Genomic DNA, 26,600 nt, shown 5'->3' with positions numbered 1-26,600 from the left:
CTTTGTCATTTTGCAGCCTACCCAGAAAAGTGCAGAACATTAAAAGGGTAGCATAAGTTGCACTCAGCCTTCAATATCAAATCAAACAAAAGCGGGTACCTTCGTTATAGGCATTTTAAACACAGACTTCTGTTTAAAAGTATAGTAGCTACGGCTGAAATGCATACTGGTTACTACAGGAAAGAATGCTGAAAATAAATCTCAATAATTTATATTTCACAATTTTTACATATATATGCAGTAGCTCACATTTAATGCATACTCATAAGAATTTTGATGAAACTAATTTTAGCCACATGCACAACATGGGAACAATTTAAAGGATAAGACCAAAGATTCACCACAGCATCAGATGTTATCTCTGTGGTCAAAAAATGGGTGCCTCCTGCAGCAGCAGCTTAAAATACTACTACCCTCAAATACTTTTCTGATCCTCTTCAACTCAGTGATTCCCATGTATCTCTAGTTTAACAGCTCCTGATAGATTTTTTCCTACCTAAATTTAGCTAAACACCTTGAGTTGCTGAAATCTCCTGATATCCAGCAGCACCCTGTGACTAACTAGCTAAATAAATCTGCAGCTGAAGTATGCATTGTGTGGGAAGTACTTTTGGTGACCAAATAATTCCATTTAATACTCTATTGATTTTACTTTGAGCAAAAACAACTGATCTTTCTTGTTCACGTTTAATGTTACAGTAGTCATTCTGCATTGCTGTCACCTTTGTTTCTGCCAAATTTTTTAAGCCAAAAAAAACCCTTTATGTATGTAGATCTTCTAACGAAGCCTTTCAAAATAATCATGGACTTTTTCACTCTTAGTATTATACCTTTAGTTTAATGATATTCTTTTTGTGTTGAGGGGACCAGGGCTTCACACCACTCACCATGGACTTCTAGAGCAACATGACAGATTCTGCTTTGTACTTTACTCCTTCCCTTTTATGGATAAAATGACTTTGGGGGAGTGAGGGAGAGCAATAATGCAGGGATAAATATTCCTCATCTCCTACTACCTGAGGTGACTGCACCACAGCCCCCATCCCCACAGAATTGTATATTTAATTTATATTTATGAACATTTCTGAGATAATCTATAATAATTTTAGCCTGTACTTCTGCCTCATTCACATACATATAATCAATTCACCATCTATTTTACTTGAAGAGAAGATTCATTGCACATGTTAGAACACTGGCTCAATAAAGCAGCAACGTAGCTTCTGGGAGCTCATCATTCAGAGATTACAGTTTGGCATCATATTACTGCTATGCTGTTACAGCTGCAACCCAAATGAGTTTTGTCTCTCAAGCTACTTCTATGCAATAACATTAGTGTCACTACTAACAAATGCATCCTGAGGGGAAATGCCAAACTCTGAAAAGCACTGTCTATTTAAAAAATAAAATAGAGAGCTAAGTGATAGTTATTCAGAGATGGATTTTTTTTTTTTTTAAGTAATAAGCATCTTCAGTGTCTTTTAATACATTTCTTGTATATTACACAGAAGGCTTAAGGAAGGTTTAAATCATGCTTTAGAATACTTAATTGGTATTTTTTTTTAAACAGATAAACCATTTACCTCTAGAGTTACTTTCATTTTTTGCTCTATTAGGCAAAGTTGTTGTAGAAGTTACAGGTTATCTCGTAATTAAAAATATCATCTTATGCTAATTTTCTTGTAATTATCCCCAGAAAACATTCTTGTTTACCCTTCTCACTCTCCAAGATGGAATACTGAATATTTACTTTTATGATTTTGTTATTTCTGAGATCCTTGGAGACTAATGACAAATGACCAAGGCATATTACTTCAGAGACGCAGAGAATGCCTGTGTATAGTCTTTCAGCAGAGGAGAAAACCTCTTCCTGCTAAGAAGGTTTTCTGACACTTTTAAGATTAGAATTTTTATTTTTTGTTCCTGTTTCCCCTAAGAAGCTAGAAGAAAAATTTGCATTTGTGCATTCAAGAGAATCACGAAGGTGATTCTGGCAGGAATTGAAAGTATTAGGAAGAGTCTGACAAAGATAAATAGTCAATAATTTTTGAATGATGTGTTAACCTAAACTGTTCTCTAGAGCAATGGCTAAATTTCCCCTTTGCTTCACCTGGGACAAAACCAAATAGTATCAAAAGTTGTGACTAGTTTTAAGAGGACACCACTTCTTGTATATAATAATAATTTGCAAACAACCAAGTTCCATCAGCTTCATGTATCTTTTACACATAAGTGTCCTCATGAACATGTTATCTACTTGTAGGTATAATTACATTAACTGAGGTTGTTGGATTCATAGGTGTAAATTCTGCCTCCAGTTTCCTTAGATACAAACTGCAATATATTCAACCTGAGTCAGCAGCTATTGTTATAGTAGGTTGTTGTTATTTTTTAAAAGGCACTCTTTGACAAGTTTAGAATACATTTAATGAAAAATTTGTCTGAATTTACAATGAGCACCATTCTCTGCTCTTCCTATTATAGAGCTACCACTGTTTTCCAACATATTTTAATCTATCTTTGCTAGATGTGCTTTATAAGAGTAGTTTAGTAGGGTCTTTCTTTCACTATGTTTCTAAAACATTCTACTAGCTATTAAACATTGCTGTCTCTAATTTTCTTCTAGTAATAAGCTTAACCAGTTACAGTTGAAAGTGTTTGTTCACCCTTTGAGTCCTCTTTCTGGTTCTTACAAACCTTCCTGTTTTTATGGGTAACTATTACTACACCACTTTCTTGACCATAGAAATTGTTGCCTTATGATAACATAACTTATTTTGTGATCTGGATAACTTTGATAAGAGTTTCCATTTTGCTTGCTTCATCTTTCCTCAAAATTGAGGTAAACACTGTACCCTGCTTTAATTTCATGCTGGAGTCCACTGCATAAGAATCAAGGTACAGTTCTTCTGTCTTACGTCAATCATACCATGCATCTGAAACATATTTTTAAGATAAAAGAAAAGCTATGAGAGATGGCCTTTTGCTCAAGAAGTTTCCCCTTAAAAGAGCAGTCATGCTTGAGGTCTGTTCCTGCCTCTTGCAGACTCTCAGGCAGGAAGCAGGGAGGGTTAGCAAGACTTTAACCACCTTCCTGCCCTTCTTTGCCAGCACAAAGACAGCAGAGGCTGCTGCAGTGGAGGCAGCTCAGCCTTAACCATCAGTGCAGCCTTGGACCCCCACCCTGAGCCTCTTCTCACGTGCAGCTGCTGCCTGAAGGTGTCACCCAGCACATAAGCAGCTCTCACAGTTCAGACTAATTAATATTCATCACTGCCAGATGATGGTGAAAATCATACTGTTCTGTAAACAAGCCAGGAACATGGTGCTGGCTCAAGTCCTATTGTTTTTAGTCACTGGTTTGAAGATGTTAAGGCTTCTCCCAGCTATAAGAACACCAGCTATACCAGCAGTCATCATGGTTAAAACCAGACAGGTTTTGAACTGGCCCTCAAAAACCTATTGCTTGTCTTACTCACTCACTGAACCAGAGGGAATTCTCTTTAAAATTTTTCTGCATCCAGCTATCCAGCAAAAAAAAAATAAAAAAAATAAAATGCCAGAATCCCAGAATCTCCTCCTTTCCTGCCTGCCAGGTGGTATATTGCAGGATGGGAGCAGGTAAACTCTGTCAGGAACTTGATAAGTCCTGGGTAGTTTTAACATTTGCCTTGCACACTCCACCCAAATATTTACCTTTTCTTTCCTATGGCAGAGTATGGTCTCAGGCTCAGCAATAAAAGGTGTTGTTCTGCTTTACCTAACAGCTAACTATTTTGCTATTTGTATTATCAGTACATAAATACCTTCCAGTAAAAAGAGTGCTTTTTCTGTGTCTTGTAACAACAGAATTGCAATTTTAAATATAACTGCTTTTAAAGATAATTCAGATCAGTCTTAATACTGAGTCCCCTCCCGCCATCATTTACTTGCATACTTTGATCAGATATAAATGAAGTGTCACGTTTTTCTGCCCTGATCAGATATCTGCAAGGTCTTGAAACCAACTTTCCAACACAGATATGTGAAATTATTATCTGTAATTTTCTCTTAATATCCCTTAGCATTTGCTAAAAAACACTTATATGCCAAACATTTGAGTAACATGAGATTTCTCTTGTGGACTGATCAGGAAGTGGGGCAAATACAGTTAAAGCGGTTTCCATCTGCAGAGTTAAAAAAAAATAAATAATATCCTAATTCAACATATTTATTCAATTCAGCATTAACTGCAACATGTTGACAAGCACTTCATTAGCTATACTTTGAAGTGAAAGCTCATCAAAAGATAGATATCTGAGAGACTGCCTGGAAAGAGAGAAGTGGGTTCTGAATTCTGGAATACTGAGTACCATAGCTGCCATTTGTTAGTTCAAAAAAAAGAATTACACATGACTGAATTATGTACCTATTTGGGACAGTTGTTAGCTTCAATCCTCTGTCCTAACAGAAGAGCAGTATATTAAAAAAATCACTGCAGGATTAAAAAAATACAGTCCTCAAACCAAACTGAAATTTGAGGTTAACCTGTACTCTGAGGACTTCTATACATCTATATATATATATTTTTTTAACCTTCAAGTTGAATGGGTCAGCCAGGTCTTTCAAAGCAAATATAGTATTATTCTCTGTCAAGAAATAGAAGAAATAAAGTAAAAACAGCCTTTTATAAGTAATGATTCAATGAAAACAACAACAAAACAAAACAACAACAAAACAAAACAACAACAAATTAAATTCTCTGTTGCAGAAATTTACTTCAGAAAACTTACAAAAACACTTGGTCTAAGGGTGATTCCAGAAACAAAAAGTTCATACGGAGAATAAATAACCTTTTTCTACAAAGTTCAATGTCAGATTTCATTTTCCAATATAATTTTGTGTATTTGGTACAATGATATAAGTAACCCTTAGTATTTTTGATAGCAAGCAAACTCAGCACTGGAATGTACGTGTTTCTCCACAATGCTTTCCATTCACTGAGGTGAACAGTTTTATTTCAGTGATGATGTAGGTAAAATTAAATGGAGAATTATGAATAAAAAAGTGAAAGATGGAATTTTAGTAAAAAGGCCTGAGGTGCTTGAGATTCCAGAATTTCTATGAAAGTTGTTGTAAAGACCTAGACCTAGTTTAACTTAACTGTAATATGAAATATTTGCTATAATATTAAATATGAACTTCAGACTGGATTACTCAGCTTTACATTGAAACTTCATGCAAACATTTGCCAGAAGGACTCGTTCTTATGATGCTCAGCATACATCCTGCTTCCCATTTATTTTCAAATAAGCCAGACTATTCAGATGGAGGAGGAGGTTTCCGTAGCAATAATAACTACATGGAAAAAAATCTCCCTGTCATTCTAGATACTTGATCTACCCAATTCCACAGGAAATTAAGTCCCAAATAACAAGCATTTCAAGCTTAAATCATTTTGAAGATTGTTTACTCAGTAAATATCCAAGCAATTTTTTTCTTTTTTAAATATGCAAATAACGAACTCAATCCATTTCTGCCCAGTAGGGAAAAAACAACTAAAGAAGCTGTGCAGGGCTAGCCACTCCTTCAGCCTCTATGTATTTAGAAGCATTTCATTTCTGGGTTTTGAATTTAAACAGAAGCCCAGGAAAGCAATTATTCAACATACAATATTTCAGCAAAGCTTAATACAGCTCTTCTTTTAAATGAAATGAAATGAAGAAAGCATCCTTCAGTTCATAAAGTTCATATTTGAAAACCTGGAATCTGGTAGGTCTATTTTTATTCAAACAAACAAACAAAAAAAAGTCATACAAGAGTGTATCAGTCTTTAAGTTTGGAGATTGAGGTCAATTGTTTAGAAAAATGCTCTCATTTTTCAGTTCATAAAGCACTAAAGATCTTGGAAACAGGAAATGTGTTTTCGAAGTTAATCTTTATTTTAGCTAAAGCTGTTTAACCATGAGAGAGAGCATTTTTCTAAACAATTGACCTCAATCTCCAAACTTAAAGACTGATACACTCTTGTATGACTTTTTTTTGTTTGTTTGAATAAAATATTTTGAATAATTTTTTTTTTTTTTTTTTTTAGGGTTTTCAGAAATAAACCATTTCTCAAAACAAAACAAAACAAAAAACACAAAACAAACAAAAAAACACCTAGTATTTCTTCAATAATATTTTTCAAAAATACTACAGACAGGTTTTAAAGACTATGGTTTTACAAGATTTTTCCAGAGGATCATAATTGCCATTATTAGCCATGTGTATACATGACTGCCCAAAGCTCATACAAACACTTGCAGCTGGATGTAGTATTTATGCCCCTATGCACTTAGCACGCAGGATGTGCTCAGCTGCACAGATGTGACTGCTTTACCGTTGCTGTGTACTCCACAGTGTCTCCAGACACTATGTGAACAGGGAGCTGTGGGATGGACCAGCTTTGAAATTCAGACATACCTTTTTCCAAAAGAGTTTGCTCAGTGGCATGGGAGTGGATGATGCTTTCTCCTTCGTCACCTCTTTGGGGGCTTCAGTGGCTGCTGCCTGCTGCTGGGCAGCAGGCTCGGGGGCTTTTGTATTCTGCTTAGCTGTCTGCAGCTCTTGAGAGGAAGGGACATTTTTGTCTGATTTCACTGAGCTAACAGGCTGCTGTTCAGTGCTCTAGAAATAAACAAACACACAGGCTGTTGGAAATGTGAATGACAAGATAATCACAGCATGTTTAAGCATCACCTGATTTAAATGGTAAGCACACAACAGGCTGCCACTGCACTGGACATGTAAAGCAATAAGGCAGCTTGAGCTGCTTTGCCCTGTCTTGAAGTAGTGCCTTGAACAGTGGAAACAAATTACACAGCAACCTGCCCTTCATAATAGAGATGATTAATTGATAAAGAAATTAAAACACAGTCTTTGAAACTGAAAAAAAAACAGCGAGATTAATCATTCTTTGACAGCATTATTCATTCAGATAACTTGCATCACCCTACTCACTTTGGTGTTAGTTGTCTGTTGGGTCTCCTTTGCAGCCTGGAGGGAAACAAAACAAAGACAAGTCTGACAATGTCAGCACTCAGTTACACGGTTCAGGAATTGTCTGTCAATTTTTTATTTTTTAATTTTTAGTTAATGTTTGTGGGAAGTCTTGGCTCCTGCAACCATGGAAACTGATCCCTGACAGAGGCAAGGCTGCCTGAAGGGACTGCCGGCCCCTGTCCTACCTGCAGCAGTGCTGCAGCTTTTCACTGAATCATTTCATGCTCATTCTATTGTGCTTGCAGTCCTTAGCTTGTTCTCTAAAAAGAACGCTATGTTTACATATGTGTTTCCAGTCTCTTCAGGGAAGACATGATGCAGAGTTTTAAGACATTAGCAGACATTTTTTCTGAGCTCTGTGTGTCTTTCAGTGCACACGTACAAGCCAGAGCCAAGGGAGCTGCATGCCTGCCACAGACGTGCTAATGTCAGCCTTTGGAGCAGTAGGCTCTGCTCTCCGGGCTGCACAGACAGACGACTGCCTGGGAACGACAGGCACAGAACAGCAGCAGCTGAGAAGCAGGAGTTGCAGCACTGCAAAGAAGAGCTCTGCAGGTGCAGTAGGGTTGTTTAGTCCATCCACTTATACTTTTCTCAATGAGATGTAATTTATTTTTTTCCTGTAGAAATTAATTCATGTGCACAGGTCCCTTTCATCAAAATGCATGAAGCCAGGAGGAATCCAGTTTGTTAAAGTCATTTCCAGCCAGTAATACATACAAGTATCTATTAACCCTGACATCCGTCTTTGCTTATACTGAAGTATCTGTACAGTAAAAAGTAAGTTCTGTATGAAAGGGCAGCAGCAAGCCCCAGACACAGGTAAATGTCAGCCCAGCCCACTGGGTTTTGGCAGCCTGCTACACTCTTTGCAGCCTTCTTAAAAGAACAGCTAAGAAATATTTTGCAGGAGCCAAGAACTTCTTTTTTGTGGTTAGCTCTAAGGAGCAGGATCCAGAACAACTGGTAAAAAGCAATGTAAATGCTACAAGCTGGCTTCAGTGCTAATGCTGAAAGTAAGTGATTAACTCTCTTCTTCCCAGTCAAAAGTCAGTACAGTTACACTACAAAACTGGCATGCAATGCAAGGCAAACATATGTGGATGGGAATAAAAGCATGGACACAGCCTCAGCTGTGAAATCCCATCAAAACTCTGAAGTCAAATTGCCAAACCCTATTGCATCAGCTTTGTTATTAATTTGTATTAGGATGCATACATTGCTTACAAACAATATTTACAAGTTGTAAGCATTTACGTAAACAGGACACTGAGAAACAATGCTTCTGATAACCTAGGAGTCAATCTCTTCTTTACTAAGGTAAGTGCAGTTTGGAAGGCTTGAGAGTCAGTACTTCCAGAAGAACCTGCAAAGTGCCTAAAATTAATGAGAAAGACTACATATACTTAAATAAAATGATCCTTTCAAACAAACCAATTAATTCCCTATTCATCTAGTTAACACATAAGGCATTTCAAAGACATAAGCAGAACATGTTTTTAAACCAGAGGTGACAATGTCAGGGCTTGCCTGTCCCATCTGTGCTCTGATTTCTGATTTGAATTTTCACTTTCAATCAGCCTTACAAGCTAACTTAACACTATTTTAATCCATCGTGTTTATTCCTAGTGTCACAAATTATATCCCAGTTGTTTCTGTATTTTGTATGTGGAAAGAAAGTTGTGTAAATAAAATAGAGAGGTTTTATAAGACAAGTTTTATTACTATAAAATACTAGTGTTGCTTTTCTTAAAGATAACAGCTTTCATCCAGACCCAGATATAAAACAAACAAAAAAACTATCAAAGTCTAAAGGAAAAAGTCACCACTCCCTAGAACTTATCTCAAGATTGAAATGTTTTAAAGAGAGGCTAGCACCTTAAGAAATGGTAACTGGTTATGTTTTTACCTAGAAGCAAGCCCTAATGAATGATGAATAATTAAATTTGTTTTCATTTAATACATTTAAAATACAATCAATGTAGTAGATACTTTAACTTTTTAAGTAGTTGGCAAGAATTGTAGTACTAATGCATTGGGAAGTTTATTCCTTCAGATTATAGTTCTAATTTCCAAAAAAGAGAGGACAGTGGAAAGAACATTCTCGTTTTGGAAGTGTTAAAGAATTCCCTTGGCCTTGTGCTCAAATATAACTGTCAATTATAAAGCCCCCTACTCACCAAAAACTCCTTGTGGGTGTTTTAAATGAGCATTAAATATTAATTATTTTCCTCCCCCGGTGAAAGGGGTTCTGCTTCTGCATTCTTTGGTCTAAACAGCCTCAATTCTCTGCTTCCCTGCCACAGAACATCGTGGCATATTATCCTCTTCAGAAAAAAATAGAAGTGCCCATATGGACCTTGAGACAAAAGCTGGTGAAATGTTTTCAGCAATTTATTAAAAATAAAACTAAAACCACTTGCATGAAGAGTGTGCTCTTCCAACATTTTAAAGTTGTCCTTGAAAACAAAGCTTTTTCCATCCAAACTAAAATTAGATATTAAATTTTATGTTTCAAGTGAAAAGTAACTATTTGTGAATGCAAGTTCTTATTCCTTCCCTGTGTCATATGAGTTATGCCCCCATTCATCAAATCACTAATTTCAACCACATGACTGTGTATATTAAGTCAACATGAAACTTAAAGCCTTAATTATAGTTTGGCTGAGCTCTTAAACCTGCCCTATAGGAGATGTAAAGGAAATGTACATATCCGTACAGTTCATTGTTTGTCAGTACCTTTTATTTTTATTTTAGGAGACCAATGAAACTTAGCAGGTGTTAGTAAGAAGCATAACCTGTGCAGCACGGAGCTCGGCAGGTTAGAGGAATTGTTTCAGAATCCTGAATTCACAGATGGTACAAGTGAAACATTGCTCACTAAGCTTGTTTCTATAATGCGTGGCTCAGAAATGCTCACATTGTTGGTTTTCAGAGCACTGCACAGCACAGCTGGCCAGACTGAGTTCAGTTACCAATTAAATTCCACTCTGTGACAGGAACCATCTGTTACTGCTCAGGGTTCTGCTCTTCCTAGGGTTTCATACAGACCTTATGCCTAAAGAGTTTGCTAAAAGTACTGTGTCCTAGCTTGGGACTCTCTGCCTTCTTTTTCTTGGCTCCTTTAGTCTGGGATTCTGGCACCGTCTTCGGAGCAGGTTGCCCACCATGGCCTTTTTCTGCTTTCGATCCCTTTTGTACAACATCATTTGAAGTTCAGTACTTGTTACAGAACTTGTAGAATTTGTTCATGAAAAAGATTCAAACACTCATACTTTGCTTTCAAAACAAATATCTCCTTTTTGCTCTGGACACCCCTCTTTGCTCTGAACATCCCTCCCCCCCCCCCCAATTACTCAGTGCAGCAAGTAGTGAATGAAAAATAAAAGCTATGGTAATCCACTTCACTCAAAGTTAAATCAATTTGCCTAAACATAAATATAAAATACAGAAGCTTAAATTTAATGAATAAGTAATCAACTGAATTTGGGGTTATTTGTAAACTGGGCAGATATATCACTTGGAAAATACCTTTTGAACATTTTTTCCCCCCAGTTTTGTAGGGGCTTTAAAGTGTTCTGCATGATGAAGTGTTTATGAAGAGCACAGTATGAATATTCATGATATGCTACATAAAAATATTACAAATCTGCATTAATACACATAAAATTAGCTAGAAATAAAAGTATAAGAAATATTAATGATATACTGATACTAAGAGCATTGAATTGAAAAGCACCGTTTCCCTTTTACTCCATTCCAAGTGCCTGCAAAAAAAACAACACTGATTTTGGGAGTCAATACGCATTGAAATTAGAGACAGGAACTCTAGGCACCTCATTGAAAAATGCATTACAAAGGGCTAAGTATCAAAGAAAAACATTTGACACTGATGTCTATATGGAAAAAGTAATATCAGGTTATTTTAAAATAGTGATAGCAAACAACCTGCAGCTTACAGCAGATTAAATTACCATGCATCAAGTAGAAGTGGGTCTTTTCAACTACATGACTTTTCTACAAGTCTTTGGAAAGAAATTGAGTAACGTTTTAGAAGAAATGTTCTATTTAACTTTTCACACCATTAGAAAATAATCTTTAAAAAAAAAAAAAGCCAAGAACCTCCTCAAAACATCACTGTTCAGTGTTGTCTTTTTTCCCCCTTCCCCCAGATCTTCAACACAACCCTCTGCAAGGTTGTGTATTAGTGCAGAAAAAAAAAGATTAAAGTTTTACTGTTATGAATAATGGCTTTTTTTTCCTCCCTCCTTCTCCATCACTTTCATAATTTTCAATAAAAAAAAAACAAACATATCCAAGGTTGTTTAACCAAGCTTCAACATCCAAACAAGTTAACACAGGAGTATATGCACTATGGTAACAGCCCTGTACATATGCCCACAATATATGACTAATCACAAATACAGGGTAGCATTCTTCCCTCTACAGTGTTTCAGTGTCAGGTTCTAAAGATGATGTATTTGTGATTACTTAGGACAAAGGAGGACATAATATTCTTCTAGTTGTTACTTGCTAGTATCCAGGACTTCATTCTGATTCCCATAACATTTTCCTTAGGCTATTTAGTTTCTGAGAGCTTTCAAAGAAGTTGACAAGAATTCCAGGAAGTACAGGAACAAGTGACCCAAACTCCAAAGAAACAAATTGGCCTATAGCATCTGTAATATAAAGCATTGCAGCTGACTACAATGAACAGGATAGGAGGAAAGGTCCAAAACAAAGAACATAATGCTTCTGAGCACGTTAAGCTGAGATCTTGGTTTCAAGATTGTAAGAAGCATCTAATGTCACTGAATGAAGCAGAACGCCATGTACTATGGAGAGGTTGCGGCTAGTTGCCTCAGAATTGGCCGTGCTTCCCTGCTGTAGTGCAGCATTCCCACATGTGCAGTGTCATAACTATGAGAAGCAGTTACTGAAGGCTCAAATAGGTGGTCTGGAGCAGATCTGATCCAAATGAATGCCATGTTGGTTAGTATAAACTTGCAAAGGATCGATTAATCCCAGGATGTCTGACTCAGCTCAGTATTATTTATTATGTAGGCTAAACTCTCGTGTTTACACGGACGAAGCGACAATCATTAAGGGTGCGCCCATGCTGCTGGAAGCATACATGTCTCTAACCAGCAGATTAAAGCCAGGGGCACCACTGATGACAGCATATTGTTGCACAGACTGCAGGTTTTCTGAACTTGGTGATACTGCACACCTCTGCATTTCACCAGGAGGGAGGGTGCTGCCGTGCTTTGCTGAGCTGTTTCTCGGAAGTACAAGAACACTTGTCAGTCCTCTTAGCCGTGGGAAAACACAAAACAAGTGGGCGCGTAAGCAGCCAAAATGAAAGCGTGACCAGGACTTACTTAAATACATCGTGGCCCCTGTGCCAACCAACCTAGCCAAAAAGCTGGCACTTGGGAACGGCTCAGCCTGAATGAGGCAGAAAGCCACACTTGAGAACACATCTGTTAAAGACGAATTATTTTTTCAGGGGGGAATTGACCATTATTTCATTATACTTATCAGCTATAAAATTTGCAAATTTTCTATGGCTGTTGACATGTATGTAATATGTAATGTAATTACATATGTATGTAATACACTTTCATGTATTTTTATTGAATATAGTGAAAATTCAATTCTTTGTGTCAGGAAAGCACTAGTGAAGATAAAGAAATTCTTTGTAAAAAGCAACTCCCATTAACCTCTATGCAAAAAGGTTGCATATCCTGCTAGTCATCTGGATTTGTTTACCCTCACAGGTGTGATAGCAAACCAAACCCAAACAGCATATTTGTTTCCAAATTATGATATGCCTGCATCAGTTACCTGCTACAGAAGCACATGATAAATTATGCAAACTGTACTGAACAGCTGGATTTTTCACAATGTGTTGAAAGAGACACAAACCTCACTGAAACAGTGCAATTTGATAACCACCTTTTCTGGACATCTTAAAGATCAGCCCTGATTAACAGCTCCCAGAATTGAGCTAAAAAAATTGAATGTACTTACAAAGTCCCGTAAAAAAATATTCACCATCTTAGTACCGTACTATATAAAGATTGAATAGGACAAAGGATAAAAATGGGATAGAAAACAAATGTTGATGCAGGTAGTGAGTTTTGTTACCTAATAGATGCATGGAAATAACTTTTTTTTTTTTTTGGGGGGGGGGGGGGGGTAGGGGATTTATTCTTTGTGTTATTTAAATTTTTATCACAAGCATTGCAGAAGAAAAAAATATTTCAGTTCTAGTTATAGCATCATTTAATCTGGGAGTTCCCAGTCAATGAGACAGTCAGTGACATGCCTGTAGGCTAATGAAACACTGAAGGAGGAGAAGGCAGCTTAATACAGATCATCTGGCAAACTCCTGCTTCTGTTGAAGCAATTACAAGCTTTGGCACTAGCTTAACAATGGGATAGAAGGGAGAAGGAAAATACTTTAAACACCTACATTTTTCCATTTTAAAAGATTATGTTTTCACTTTCATTTAAAAAGAAATATATATATATGAAAAAAAAAAAAAAAAAACAACACAAAACAAAACACAAAAACAACATCTGCCCACCCATTCTCCTCAGATCACTAGCTCCAACTGTAGCATGGTTCAAACAAGGGTGCTTCAGCCAGAGGAGTCCCAGAGAGGAAGCACTGGGAGCTCTCTTCTGCTTCCCACTCTTCCTTATTGATTTCAACACAAAGATGATCCTCCCCATCTTCCCACACTCAGAGATGGGGGGCAGGATAGCTGTGCTGCCCCTGCCCAAATAATCCAGAAGCTGCTGTAGGCAGGAGGCCTCATATGTCCTTTCTGCAGTACTGCAGATGTACGAAGAGGTAACATTGATGAGCACATGCATTACAGGATGCAAAGAATGATACACTTTGCTCAGCTCTATGAGAAAATGGAGCTTTTGTGGACTCAGGAGGGTTTCACTGCAAGGACTCTTCAGATCAAGGGCAAGTCAGAGTAACAGCCAAAATCATTACCAGCTCATGAACTTCACAGAAATGCTACAAATCTGATCTTAACTAAACCATTTGATCTGGGGAATCACACTGTTCATACTCATCTTCCTTTCAAATTTATTCAGGCAGAAAATATTTTAAATTGTGACTGCAAATGATATCATCAGTAGGGGAAGAGGCAATACAATGAAGAATAAATACCTGTGTTAAAAAACAGCGACCAGTAACAGAACAAGAAATTTGCCTACCTTGTCTTCAGGTTCACTTTTGGTTTCAGCTTTGCTTGGTGAGACCTTAAATATATTTGAGGAAAAACACCACAAAAAACAGTCATACCCAGCTCAATCTTTCAAAAGATCTGAAAGTTCATCTGTTTGAAACTAGCAGGTTTTTCCCCTCAGCACAGAGGTGAAAGTACTTTTTTTTTTTCCCCTCTCACATATGAGAAAATTTCTACGACAAACGTTTCTTAAGAGTAAGTTAAAGGCAGTGGCAAAGATGAAAAATATCTAGAGGAAAAGTGTTATTGAAGATTCTACAACCAAAAATCCATGAAAATGAACTTCAAGGTTTTACAAATCAAAATTTAAACATGCAAAAAATATTTAAGACAGCTAAATACCTACAAGTTTACAAGTACTTGTGCAGCAGAGGAAGTTCTCAGAGTAGGTCATCATTTTATCAAAACTGCACCATACCTACATCTGTCATCTCATGCCATTCTCTAAAACATCTATTTGGCTTCATTATTCCTCAGTGTTCATGACAGAGCACATTACATTTAGCTAAGCACATCCACAAGGGGTTTTTACAAGCACTCATTTTGAGCCATAGCCTTAAGACCTAGAGGAGAGCAATGGCTTACCAGTGTTTTAAAGAAACTCATGACGGAGTGGTTGTCCACTGCAGCAGCTGCCTGGGGGCTGTCTTGGTTTACCTCTGACTTTGCAGGTTGCTCAGCAGCAAGACTGTTGCCACTTGCCAAGTCCTGCCGTAGATCGCTTCGGTTGCGGTCATCTATCTCCTAGAAGGAAAAAAAAAATGGGGCAGTTTCCTCAGTCCCAGCTTGCTTGATTTCCAGTGGAATGCAAAAGTAACATTTGTGACTTGCATTATGTTGCTCAAAGTCACAACCCTAATTCCAACCATATTTCTCCAGCCTACGTATTCAGAACAATTGAGCATTTATACATCTCTTTCCCCTCTTTTCTAATATATTCAGCATTTGCTGTTGATTGGAGGAACATTGTTCTGAGCTACCAAGTATAACAAACACAAGTAAAGTTGCACACAGCATCCTAAACAACACTGCTTTTCTCTTTTCAAGGCTGAACTTGTGAATAGGAACAAACACTGAGATTTTTAGCCTTTGATGGCTTGCTCAGTGTCTGATTGTACCATACAAAGATTGCTTCCGACACCCTATTATTCTGCAACTCCAGAAATAATTTATCTAGTAAATACCAACATGGTATAGGTTAAAAAGAAAAAAACAACACCACCACAAAGTAATTCTTCTGAGACAGATAGTTGTCTCCTCTCCTCCTGGAATTACATTCACCAGAGCCCCAGAATAGTTTCCCAGTGCTCAAGCACTCACATGTATGCAATATTCTTAAAGACTACTTAATTTCTATTTAGAAACCTAGACAAGGGTCTGTTTTATTTTTATTTATTTTTAAAACAAACAACAGTTAGACCAGTTTTGGAGAGCTTGGCACCCTTCTGCACTTTTTTTTCCTGCCATTCTGGACACTTTTGCTTTCAGACTGCACAGGTAAAGCCAACACAAACTTTTTGCAGGACAGAACAGCTTGAGACAAATTCTCATGTCCAATTCAATATTTCCTTTTAAAGAGCACTACACATAATTATTAATATCCAAGTCTTATCAACAACACTTTTCCCTTTTGTTTATCTGTTTGTACTATAACTGACAGATCCAGCCCTGCATTTATTAGAGCAGTGAAGTGTGGTGACCTTGGTAGGAAAATTGAAATTTTACTGAATGGACCATCATAGCAGTTCTGTATTTCTCCAGAACTTACCTTCAGCTAGACTGAAGCACACACATGCTCAGTTAGGAAGCAGTGACTAGAGGAGCAGGTTTTAGGACACTAGATGCCCCAATGACTCTTTTCCCTGTACCAAGGAATTTAAAAGCAGTATTCATATAGGATTTTCAAAGACCCTACATTTCTATAGGTCACTGAAGGAAGGAGAATAAACACACAGACAAGTTAAATCTTCAGAGGGCTAATTTGGGATCAGGAAAAATGAGCGTGGAGTGGCCAGTCTCAATGCAGCATTTAAGGAGTTAAACATACGTTTGACTTGCAAGAAGAGAATTCAGTTTAATTCCACCATTTTCCAAATTTACCCATGAAGAAACACAGCACAGTAGTTCAGAAGGTTTCAACAGGCTATTTAGGAGTTGCTCGCAAAGGTTCTAACACGCCACTTTGTCCAGCTGCCAGCTACAGGCCTGAGTCGTTCCAAGAACAATATGTCCCATGCAGACACACACGGCCACACCAGCTCCAGAAGCCCTTCCTCCGGGGATGCCATCTAAAGAGCTTTGGTTCTATGAAAAATGCTGGCTCTATTTCAGATATCAAAGGGGCAACAGAAACATGAGGCAAGAGACTGAAGAAGCAAAAAGCAGTATATACATTGCTAAACAAAATTTCATTAACAAAGTACTTGATGCTATCAAAGAAAAATAAACTTATTTATTTTCACACATGTATAAACCCTTCTGAGGTGCATGCTGTTTAGGAGGAAGGGCTCTTTTTTGTTAGACACTACAACAAACAGTTATTATTAGCAGCAGATACAACCTGAAACAGTTGCAGAGGTGACAGTCACCACGACTGGCAGCACTAGAAATGCATCTCCTGCTATCGCCACACTGTCCAGATGTGGCAGCTATTGCAAACCATGCAGAGCTTCAGGCACAAAGCCATCGAAAAAATCCCTCCAGGCTTGCAGAACACAAACGGGCCATGTAGTGACCCATGGCACAAGAAGCCCCTACTCCAGAATTCCCAAGCCAAGACTGCTGCTAGACAGACAGATCTGGACTTTGACAGATAATGTGATCCATCTTGTGCTTTCATAGGGATACCACTGCAGGAAGGAATACAGGCTCAGGCCTTCAGTGTGAAAATCAAGCAGAGATAGTGCAAAGTCCTACAATATCACATTTTCTAAGCCACAGCCAAACAACCACAAAAACTTCTCCAGAAGCTCACTGTGTAATATTCTGTGCAAAGTCCCGAAGGCAAATAATAATGAAAGAAAACTCCAGAAATAACAGAAGAAGAAAACTGACATTAGAAGTTAACAGTTCCTGTATAAATGCTCAATTCATTTCTTTGGGGAGCCAAATTTGGGGGTAATAAACACCTTAAATACTTATACTGTAGCTTTAGTCCAGTCATTAGAAAAACATATCAAAAGAATATATTCCTGCCAGCACTTTTGTTTGTATGAATCATGGCTCAGTGAAACATTTCAGGCATATAATTTATCTTTTCTTTGGCTTACATAGTAAATGCTTCATGAATTCGTGAATTCTGTCCTTGTTTTAATTATGCTGTCTTCTGAATGTAGTTTTGTAGACCACAAAAATAAAGAGTGGTTCACCAAACACAGAATGTTTGTGCAGCTCGAGCTACAACTGTGGAGTCTCTCTCTTACTTACCAGCAATGTTATTTGTTATGTGCTGGCACCCAGTTCAGGGAAACTTTTCTTTAGCTTTTACAGATACTATAAGCAATAATCCACAAAAAAAAAATAATAAAATGTTGGCAGCAATATCTGGATTTTTAGTATGATTATTTGGTAACTGTTTGAAGTTACTACAGTAACAGCAATTAAATTAGATTTGGTCATTCCTCCATCCTACATGGGAATGAACAACTTTAGAGGAAACAGAAGGCAACTGTGCTGCAAGGCAGAGCCACAGCCTTTGTTTTAGGAACAGAGTTAAGATCTGGCAACATGTCAGAAGTGTTTTGCTGCTACATCTTTCCCAGAAAAGGTCCTTATCAACTCTCCCCCATCCCCAACACATACTCCTTTGTATATTTGAGGAATGAAAGACAAAGCTTATAGACAGAAAGCCTAAGGATAAGGTTAAATTTTAACTCGATGTTGTTATATAGTTTCAGGACCCATGTATACTAACTTAAACCCTGATTTTATGAGCCCTCAAACATTTTCAATGCTCCAGCTTTAAGCATGCATGTGAAAGATGTACAGGCACTTTTGTTAAGTGTGACACCTGTGCTCAAGAAGGCACCAGGCATAAAAAAGCTGCTGTATGTGCTAAGATAATGCAAATACTTGTACATGTCAAACACCCCACAGCTGATTAGTGCTTGGGATTTCCTATTATCCCCATTAGAAGTTCAGCATATGAATAAGATGACAAATAGAACAGAATTCAAAATTAATCAAATTTAGATGTTCTACTTACACAGCATGAACGATAACATTTCACAGTCTGTAGTTCACAATCACAGCAAAATTGGAAATTATGAATTTTACATTTGTATATAAAATATATATTTTATAACCATTTTTTATTCTTGTGAGCCACAGGCAAAATTTATCCTTTGTGTGTATTAGTCATTAATATCTGTGGGGAGTTTATAAAGCTGAAAAACTTTAGTTTATAGCTGCAAATAGATGTGGCAGTAATGCACTGAATAGGTTATTCATTCAGTATTATTGACCCAGTTCTGTTTCTGTAGTGAAACACTTGATATTCTGCTAGGCTGAGACTACCAATTCTTTAAAGGCACATACATAACAGAGACACTGGTGATGGGTGTCTCCTTTGAAATGCAGGGGTCAAAAGTGTAACATTTAAGTCTTACAAACTAATTTTCAAAAATACCACAATAAGTTTATACAACTAATGAAAACTTCAATTTTGAGGAGACAAAATAGAAAAAAACAACACACAAAGAATAGCAATTGAAGAAGCCTTTGGGGATAACCTGCAGCATTGTCAGTACAAGCAGTGAGCATCCTGTGAGCTCACCTCAAGTGTTCAACACTATTAAAAGCATTAGTGATTACTCAGCAAATGTTGTTTAAAAGCCTGAACTAAAACAAAACTAATTCTCATTAGAATGGCACTTACACACAGATTCTGATAAGGAATCCATGAAACTATTTCTTTCCTCCCATTCCTGGTTTGGACAGGGCTTGAGCTAGATCACCAGGTAGTATGGACTGACACTATTCCAGTGAGACTAGTAAGAGTTATGCTACTTGTTCACAATCCAGGGGATGAACATTTTCAGTAGTTGCTGAAAATAAATCCTCCAGTGCATTTACTGATATTAGACTCTGCTGGAGGTATAAAAATCTTATCCTGCTGTCCTTAAGAAGTGTTTGCCTTGGGTATGCACCCGGGCTGAAGAGAAACTTTACTATAGTCAATGAACTATACCAGTGACAGATCTAACAACTGAGATGTTACACTCATCTATCCTAGTAACATAGGACTACTGTGGGCTTGGATTAGGTCTGACCAGTTGGTTATGATGATAATAGAATAAACAAGGAAGAAGTTGAATAAAATCGCTCCTTTATTACTACCTGCCATTCTGCTTTAGACAAAATGCAAGTGTTAGGGCTACAAAGTGGCTACTGCTAAAAGCAGCAACAAATTTCCATCCATGATGCTTAACAAACCACACTGAATTCCTGCCTATTTTCAGATCCTTTCTTTGACTAGCAAGCTCTCTCAGATAGGTTATTCTATATTGCATTCTCCTGTAAAAATCATTTCTAAAGACTGTATTTGTTTGACTAAAAGTCACAAAGAGCACAGAAATTGTTACTGTATATTATTCCTTTTGCTGGTATGTGCAGGATGCAACAATAAGCTATTGTTCAAGAAAAGTGACCATCTTATACTAATTTATTCGAACCATTCAGTATCAAATTCCAAAATCATCAAGTACAAGAAACAATTTTGCTTTCAGGTAATTCTGCCTTCATCTGTAGCTGGCTGATGTTCACTATTAAGACTATTGGAGCACGAACACAGCTACCTTGCCTACGCCTTTCACAGCAATGCAAAGGAACTGAAACCCTCAGCCAGGTGCCAACACTGAGCCATGGAGCAGGCATCAGAGTTATTATTGCTCTGCCATTGGTTCTTCTCCCAGCCACCCCTCCAGGGGTTACCTACAATAATTTTAAGAGCAAAACCAACTCACTCACTGAGCCACCATGACATCAGTTTGTCCTGGGCTATAATCATTATTCCTAGGAGGTGTCATTGTGACATGGAAATTCCTAACCCAGCACTTGCCTTCCCCAGTGGGATGCCATTTGAAGTTCTCTGTGATCTGGCAGCTTCTTGCACTTCACTGCACCCGTCGGGAGCGTCTAAAGCCCTTGTTTCCTTCTGGGTGGGAGTCTGCTCTTGGCTCCTTTCCTTCCCCTTCTCCAGTTTGAAGATCTTGTCAAAAAAGTTTACTTGTTTTGGCTTCGGTGTGGCTGTAGATTCTCCGTCAGGTATCCCAGGTGCTGCTAGGCTGCTGTGGTGAGGCACTGAAGCTGACTGGGCCTGGGCCAGGATTTTATGGGTGCCAGGCTGTGGCGCAGCTGCCGTGGGCAAGGCCGTGCTGTCACTTGGAGCTTTGTTCACGTTGGGCGCCTCCGAGCTGACATCAAGCTTCGCCGATCCAACTGATGAGTCTGATGCTGGATCTTCAGTACGCCCTGGTACAGACCATGAAAACGCGAAGACAGAGAGGGGTTTAGCAGATGGCAGGGCCCTGCTGGCAGTGCTCCCAGCAACCTCCCCGCCTGCAGCGCCGGCGCTCTGCTCCTTTGTCTTTGGGGAAGAAGCGGCCGCATTATCCCGCGCAACACTTGCCTTCGCATCAACTGCAAACAAGCATAAAACAGCAATTATCCCACACAGCAAAGTTATACAGGTTGTACAATTAATTGCGGTCACTTCGCTACTTAATAAACTAAGTAGTTCGGAACGTGAAGCCCCAGGGAGGACCACACACAGCATGGCTTGTTTCAGGACCCCGTTGTTTTCCTGCACTAAACACGAGCTGTAGCTCATCAATTGGACCTGCCCATCTGATTTTCCTTCCTCTGTCATTCCTTACTGATGTTGGCGCAAATTATGTTCTACACAGCCCCTGCTCAGCTGTGTCAGGTCGTGGCTGAGGTTTTGGAGCGCTCAACCTGGCAGACGTGCTAAAAGAAAAAAAAAAACAGCCCTGATGCCTTTAGCATTTTAATCGAGTGGACTGGGTGATTTCATTTCATCTGAGAATATGTTACCTTCCAATTAAATACATTATATGTGAAAGCATCAATAAAACTTAAGACAGTTTTACATTAATATTACACTTTCCTTTGTCAAAACTAGACATAAATAAAGACTGGAGACAGAGAGGACTGATTTTGTTTCCTGGCTTGCCAAATTCCCCAAGGCCTGTGCAGTCACAACGTATTTCATTCATTTTTCCAATGCTGTTGCCTTGCTGCCTACTCTCTATAGTAGAGTTTCTACTTTTTTCCTCTATTTTCTGTAGGTTAGTTTAAGCCTGATTCGAATAGTTACAAATCATATCTGAACAAGGCCTTTTATCCTTTTGTTTTTGACTTTTTTCACCCAAAAGCAATATGGATCTATCACATTTCTTTTCCAAATAAACAAAAAAAAAAAATCTCAAGTAATTCCTGCTTGTGTACTCACAGCCATTACACTTTAGATTTAAAAAGTCTTTTATCTTAGAAGTATATTTTATGATTTTTATTACAATTGCAGTTTGGTAAGACAGCTGAGGTGAAAATCCCTAATCCTGTATGTGCATATGGAAACAGTAGGTTCTTGCTTTATAGAAGACAAAAGGAAGACAAAAATGAGAAAAAAATCTCTTATATCTGCTTTGTGTATGGGAGGCCAAATCAGACTGCTCATGTGGTGTGAAACCCCTGAAAACAAGAAGAATCTTGTACAGAGGTAAATCTTACATTTTGAGCTTCTATTCTCTGCTTTGACTGGAATATGTATCTATTTTCCCTGTTATTAACCAGCACAGATTTCAAGCATAAATTTAGGTCTACTTAATTATAGCTGTGCTAAACTGTCAGTCTCAAACTGACTTGCTAAATATTAATTTAAAAATTGCTGGTTTCAGTGTAAAATAGAAATCATTTTAAATAATTATAATTGTCTTTAGTCAATATTATGCCCTTTGGATTTTACTGTAACAGAAATGAAACCCTAGTTGCCAATAAAACTTGACTAAAATGCTTGTCTTCCACAGTACACACTTTCAGCATTGTTTCATTTTTAAAATTCCTTTTCATGATAAGGAAAACTGAACAGAATAATCACAGCTTCTAAAACTACCAGTTCGCTTTTCACAGCAGAATTACACTAACATTCTGATCCTCCCCACCAAGGATTTTGCATAACAGACAGCAGCAGGCACGGTACAACATGTGTCCTTATCCATTTCATGCTCTCCTCCTGTGGCCGTGCTCAGGGCTCCTAGCCACATCTCTGTGCAGAACAAGAGCAGAGCCCACATCCACAAATACTGCCCGGTTCCCATCAGCAAGCATCCAGGGACTGGAAGTCCCTGCTTCCGGAGGTGGGGGCTTCCAAAAAAAAAAAAAAAAAAAAGAGAAAGAAAAAGAAGAAGAAGATGTACTGCATACTGACATGCCAGCATTTACATCAAGTGAATTTACTGAAATACTCTCCAGCAGCAGGAGCAACAGCTGACAAAGCAAGGCCTGCTGCTGCAAGATTCACAACTGAGGCCAGCACTTCACCAGCCACCAGGAGGGCTGCCTCTCAGCTTCTCTGCTTCCAACATTTTAAGTCTGACATTTGCTTTCTTATTGTTTTTTTGTGCATATGCAAGCATGCAGAGGGGTGAGAGCACATCAGTACATCCTGTTCTGTCCAGGGTAATAAATTTTCATTTCTTTGTGCTCTCTAATAGAGAAAATTTCTTTCCCTGGATTCTTTGTTACTATTCATGTAAGAAAATGACTCATGCTGGCAAGACTCGTTTGTCACTAATATTCTTCTACAATATTCCATGAACACCCATTTCAACATAATGACATGCAAAGAAAAGGTACAAATAATTAGCTATTTTACCACCATCGTATCTGTCACGGCCACTAGGCGTCAGTTTCCTAAGCCTCCTGTAGTACTATGAGAAAAGAACTGAAGCACTGACTTCTAATTATAGTTGGAAACTAGGGAAGGAAGTAAAGAAGCAAGCCCTTCCCCAGCTAAAGTAGAAAAAAAAACATCCACTGGAAAATAATTGTAATAAATGCTGAACTCCTGTTTTATGTAATAGATTAAAAATGAAGTACAGAAAAGCTGTCTTTAGTATAAAAATAGACATATAAGCTCATCATGAAGAAACCAACTAAACAAAAAGTAGCTCATGAACCTATCAAGCTCCTTTTATCTCTAATTATCATAGAAGGAATGAAAGACCTGGAAAATATCACTGGCATGAGCTCTGCAGCATGTCTTTTGTGTCAAAACAGTTCAAACAGTTTCAGGGAAAGTCTGCTCAGACACCAGGCAAGGCAGATCCTACCACCAGAGAGGAGACATTCATGTGGTGGGCTGAACAGAAGGATTTGACTCATGCCATATTCTCAGCAAACTGTGGAGGAGAAAGTTTTTGAAATCACGTTGTTTGGATGAAAATGTTGCAGTTTTGACAATGTTTTCCAACCCCTCAACACTTCCATTTCAGCCTCTTTTCATTCCCACAAAGGGATTCATTTTTAACCAAGTCCTTACTATTGCTTGTAAATGCACAATGATGTCCACAAGATTTGGAAACACCTTCACAGATGCCCTTTTCCAACTGATTTCTCCCAATTAGCTGGCTGAAGCTTAACCCACCTCTCAGCAAGTTCACTGGCACTTGAACTCAAATCCCAACTGCTTGTTCCTTTCAGTTGTTTCTATTTTACAGCACTTTAAACCTCTGTACCCACCCAGGAGGCTTCCACTATCCCATTTCTCTGTCAGACCCTTGATAATAAAAGCACACCATTTGTTGCATTCATTCATAGATAGACAGCCATAAGACAGACTTTTTTTTTTTTTTTAAACACAGAAGTACCATTCTTTTCCAAATTACTCTGCAAGAAGCAGAGTTAGAAACAGAAGCAAAGCCTCCAATATTCTAGGTCACTTCTGCAAGTGGATCAAAGCACTTCACCCTGAATAAGATTAATAACAGCTCTGAAACTAAAATCAACGCACAATTTGCAGCACTGCTGTGAGATTACATCTCTTACCACTACTACACAGGCATTTCACTGTCAAGTGTTTATCAACAGAGAACCACACTACAGGTTTATCCTTCCTTTCCCTTTACTTCAGCAGGATATGTAAAAAAAAAAAACCAAAAACAAAACAAAAAACAAACAAACAAACAAACAAAACAAAACAGTATTTCAGCTGCAAAGTCCAACTTGTGTAAGACCACCCTAGAGTTAAGGATATTTTTCTGTGCTAGATTTGACATATAATTTTTTTTAATCAAAAACTGCGCAGCAACTCATTTTTAGCTGCTGAATGAGGAAGAGCTTTAATTGCCAAGGTCCTCACAGATATCTCCTGCTATGGGCTACTACTGTGTGAAGGACATGCCATAAAATAAGTGCTAGGTTTTCTGCTATTGATGCTTTGGACAACAGAAAAAAATCCATCTAGTGTTTGCATGGGAGACACCACCCCACCCCCCAAAAAAAACAAAGCCAAAAAAACAGTGTTGTGATGAGACTACATGAATTTTCAGAAGCATTAGAGTTCCAAATTAAGACTTTCCCTCCTTTCTTAAAAGGAAAAAATACATTAATATTCTTTTCCAATCTTTCTTGTCCCACATTACTTCTTCAAAAAGGCCATCAGAAAACATTAAGAAGTCAGGATAAAATTTGCTATCCTTTTGCTCACAAAGCAAGACGTCAATAAATAGCAGTAAGGGCACCACTACTACTTCAATGGCTTTACAGAAAGAGAAGGTGGATGATAGCACTGTGCAACGTCCGCAGCCCTGGTAATCAGAAGCAGAAAAGGCAAGCAATGGAAAGAATCCCTGAGCCCACACATCTGTCAGCCTGTTTGAGCAGAAGCAGCAGAGAACCAGTCACCAATCTGCTCACCCAGATGTGAAGCAGATGGTTACGGGGCCCTTCCAAATAACATTACTTCCCCTAGTTATATTAAGTTAGTTCTCTGCGTTACTTTTTTCCCCATTATATTAGCAGATATGGATTTCATAGACTCATTTATCAGCTATACTATTTAACACAGAGCACATGGTCAGATCACTAGCAATCACAAAAATGCAAGCTAATAAGACAAAGGCCACAAACACATCTATTAATGAAATCCTCTTGCTTCACTTGCCTTTTGCAGCTCTGTTGTCTTCTCTAGAAATGCTTACTTTATGGATATAAAATAGATCGCTGTATTTTTTTAATAGAAATATCAACTACATTTTCTATAAGAATAACTTCTATTTCCAAGAAGCATTCACTTCTTTATCACCAACGCCTTGATTAAATTATAGAAACTAGTGCAATTTCAGTGCTGTCTACATAGTTAATGACTTAACTGCTGCTTAAACATGAATAAAATTAAAATATGTGTAATATTATCATAGGCCAGTCAATTTTTTCAACTTGCTACATAAAACAGTTTAATAATTACATTAATTAGGTAATCCATTTAAGTAAAACATACTTCCTTTTATGTATTTAAAAGAAATAAATCACCATACATTTACTTCCTAAGACTTCAGACAGTGTAAATCATCTGGCTTTTATTTACTGCCCAGAACCCTGCTAGCTTGCACGACCAGAAACACAACTACAGGCTATTATTTTTTAGTGGACAACCATTTAAACTGATTTCTTATAGCTAGATGACATTCAGAAATTAGTCACAGAGTCGAGATTCTGAACTGTAATCAGTACCATCTACATATCCCCATACCTATCTTGATTATTTCTCTTTTTTTTTTTTTTTTTTTTTAACTAGATGCAAGTCTGATAAGTTTCTCTTAACAACAAGTAATAGAACTTTTTCTCTCCTTACAGAGATTGGAGAGAATAGTTGGCTTTCATTATTTTCTGAGAACAGAAATAAATCCAATACGAGGAAAACACTGACAAAATTAACTTGGCTGGATCTTCAGTGTTGTAAAATGTAGCAACGCTGCTACAAATGAGCACTGCTGAACACTGGTCAAGAAGGCTCCAAAGCCAACAAGAGGTAGTAGGAGAAATTAATGAGGTGCTGAAAGACAAGGAGAGAGAGAGACACATCTGTGGCTGAGAGCAATTGCCCGTGAATACGTGGAGACAACTTCTTAAGACTGTTTGCAGCCCAATTTTTCAGCCCAATTTTTAGTGGTCAGGCCATATACTTCACACCAGATTTTCAAAAAAGGATGTGAACATTTAAAGCAGTCTCAGCTGCTGACAGGCACCTCTCCCTGGGGAGCCCAAGGTTCAGCTTTACCATCA

The 26,600-nt window shown here is 38.0% G+C and overlaps 1 protein-coding gene across 6 annotated transcripts in view; it reads right to left on the bottom strand.

Moving 5' to 3' along the window:
• BCAS1 (brain enriched myelin associated protein 1) overlaps positions 1-26,600 on the bottom strand; it is a 48,611-nt gene that overhangs the window by 14,737 nt on the left and 7,274 nt on the right. For 3 of the 6 annotated variants that reach the window (XM_084537596.1, XM_084537595.1, XM_084537594.1), the window contains 5 exons: positions 20,356-20,936; positions 14,883-15,041; positions 14,266-14,310; positions 6,982-7,017; positions 6,445-6,648 (listed from right to left, as the gene is read on the bottom strand). In XM_084537596.1, coding sequence (XP_084393722.1) covers positions 6,445-6,648; positions 6,982-7,017; positions 14,266-14,310; positions 14,883-15,041; positions 20,356-20,936 — 1,025 coding nt within the window. Of the gene's footprint in view, positions 1-6,444; positions 6,649-6,981; positions 7,018-10,074; positions 10,216-14,265; positions 14,311-14,882; positions 15,042-20,355; positions 20,937-26,600 lie in introns of all 6 variants that reach the window. The other 3 variants (XM_084537598.1, XM_084537597.1, XM_084537593.1) reach the window with 2 other exon arrangements.

The sequence above is a fragment of the Aythya ferina genome (assembly GCF_964211825.1).
Source record: "Aythya ferina genome assembly, chromosome: 16".
NCBI lineage: Eukaryota > Metazoa > Chordata > Aves > Anseriformes > Anatidae > Aythya > Aythya ferina.
Note: the sequence above shows the minus strand (reverse complement) of the source record. Positions and strands in the feature narration are given on the sequence as shown.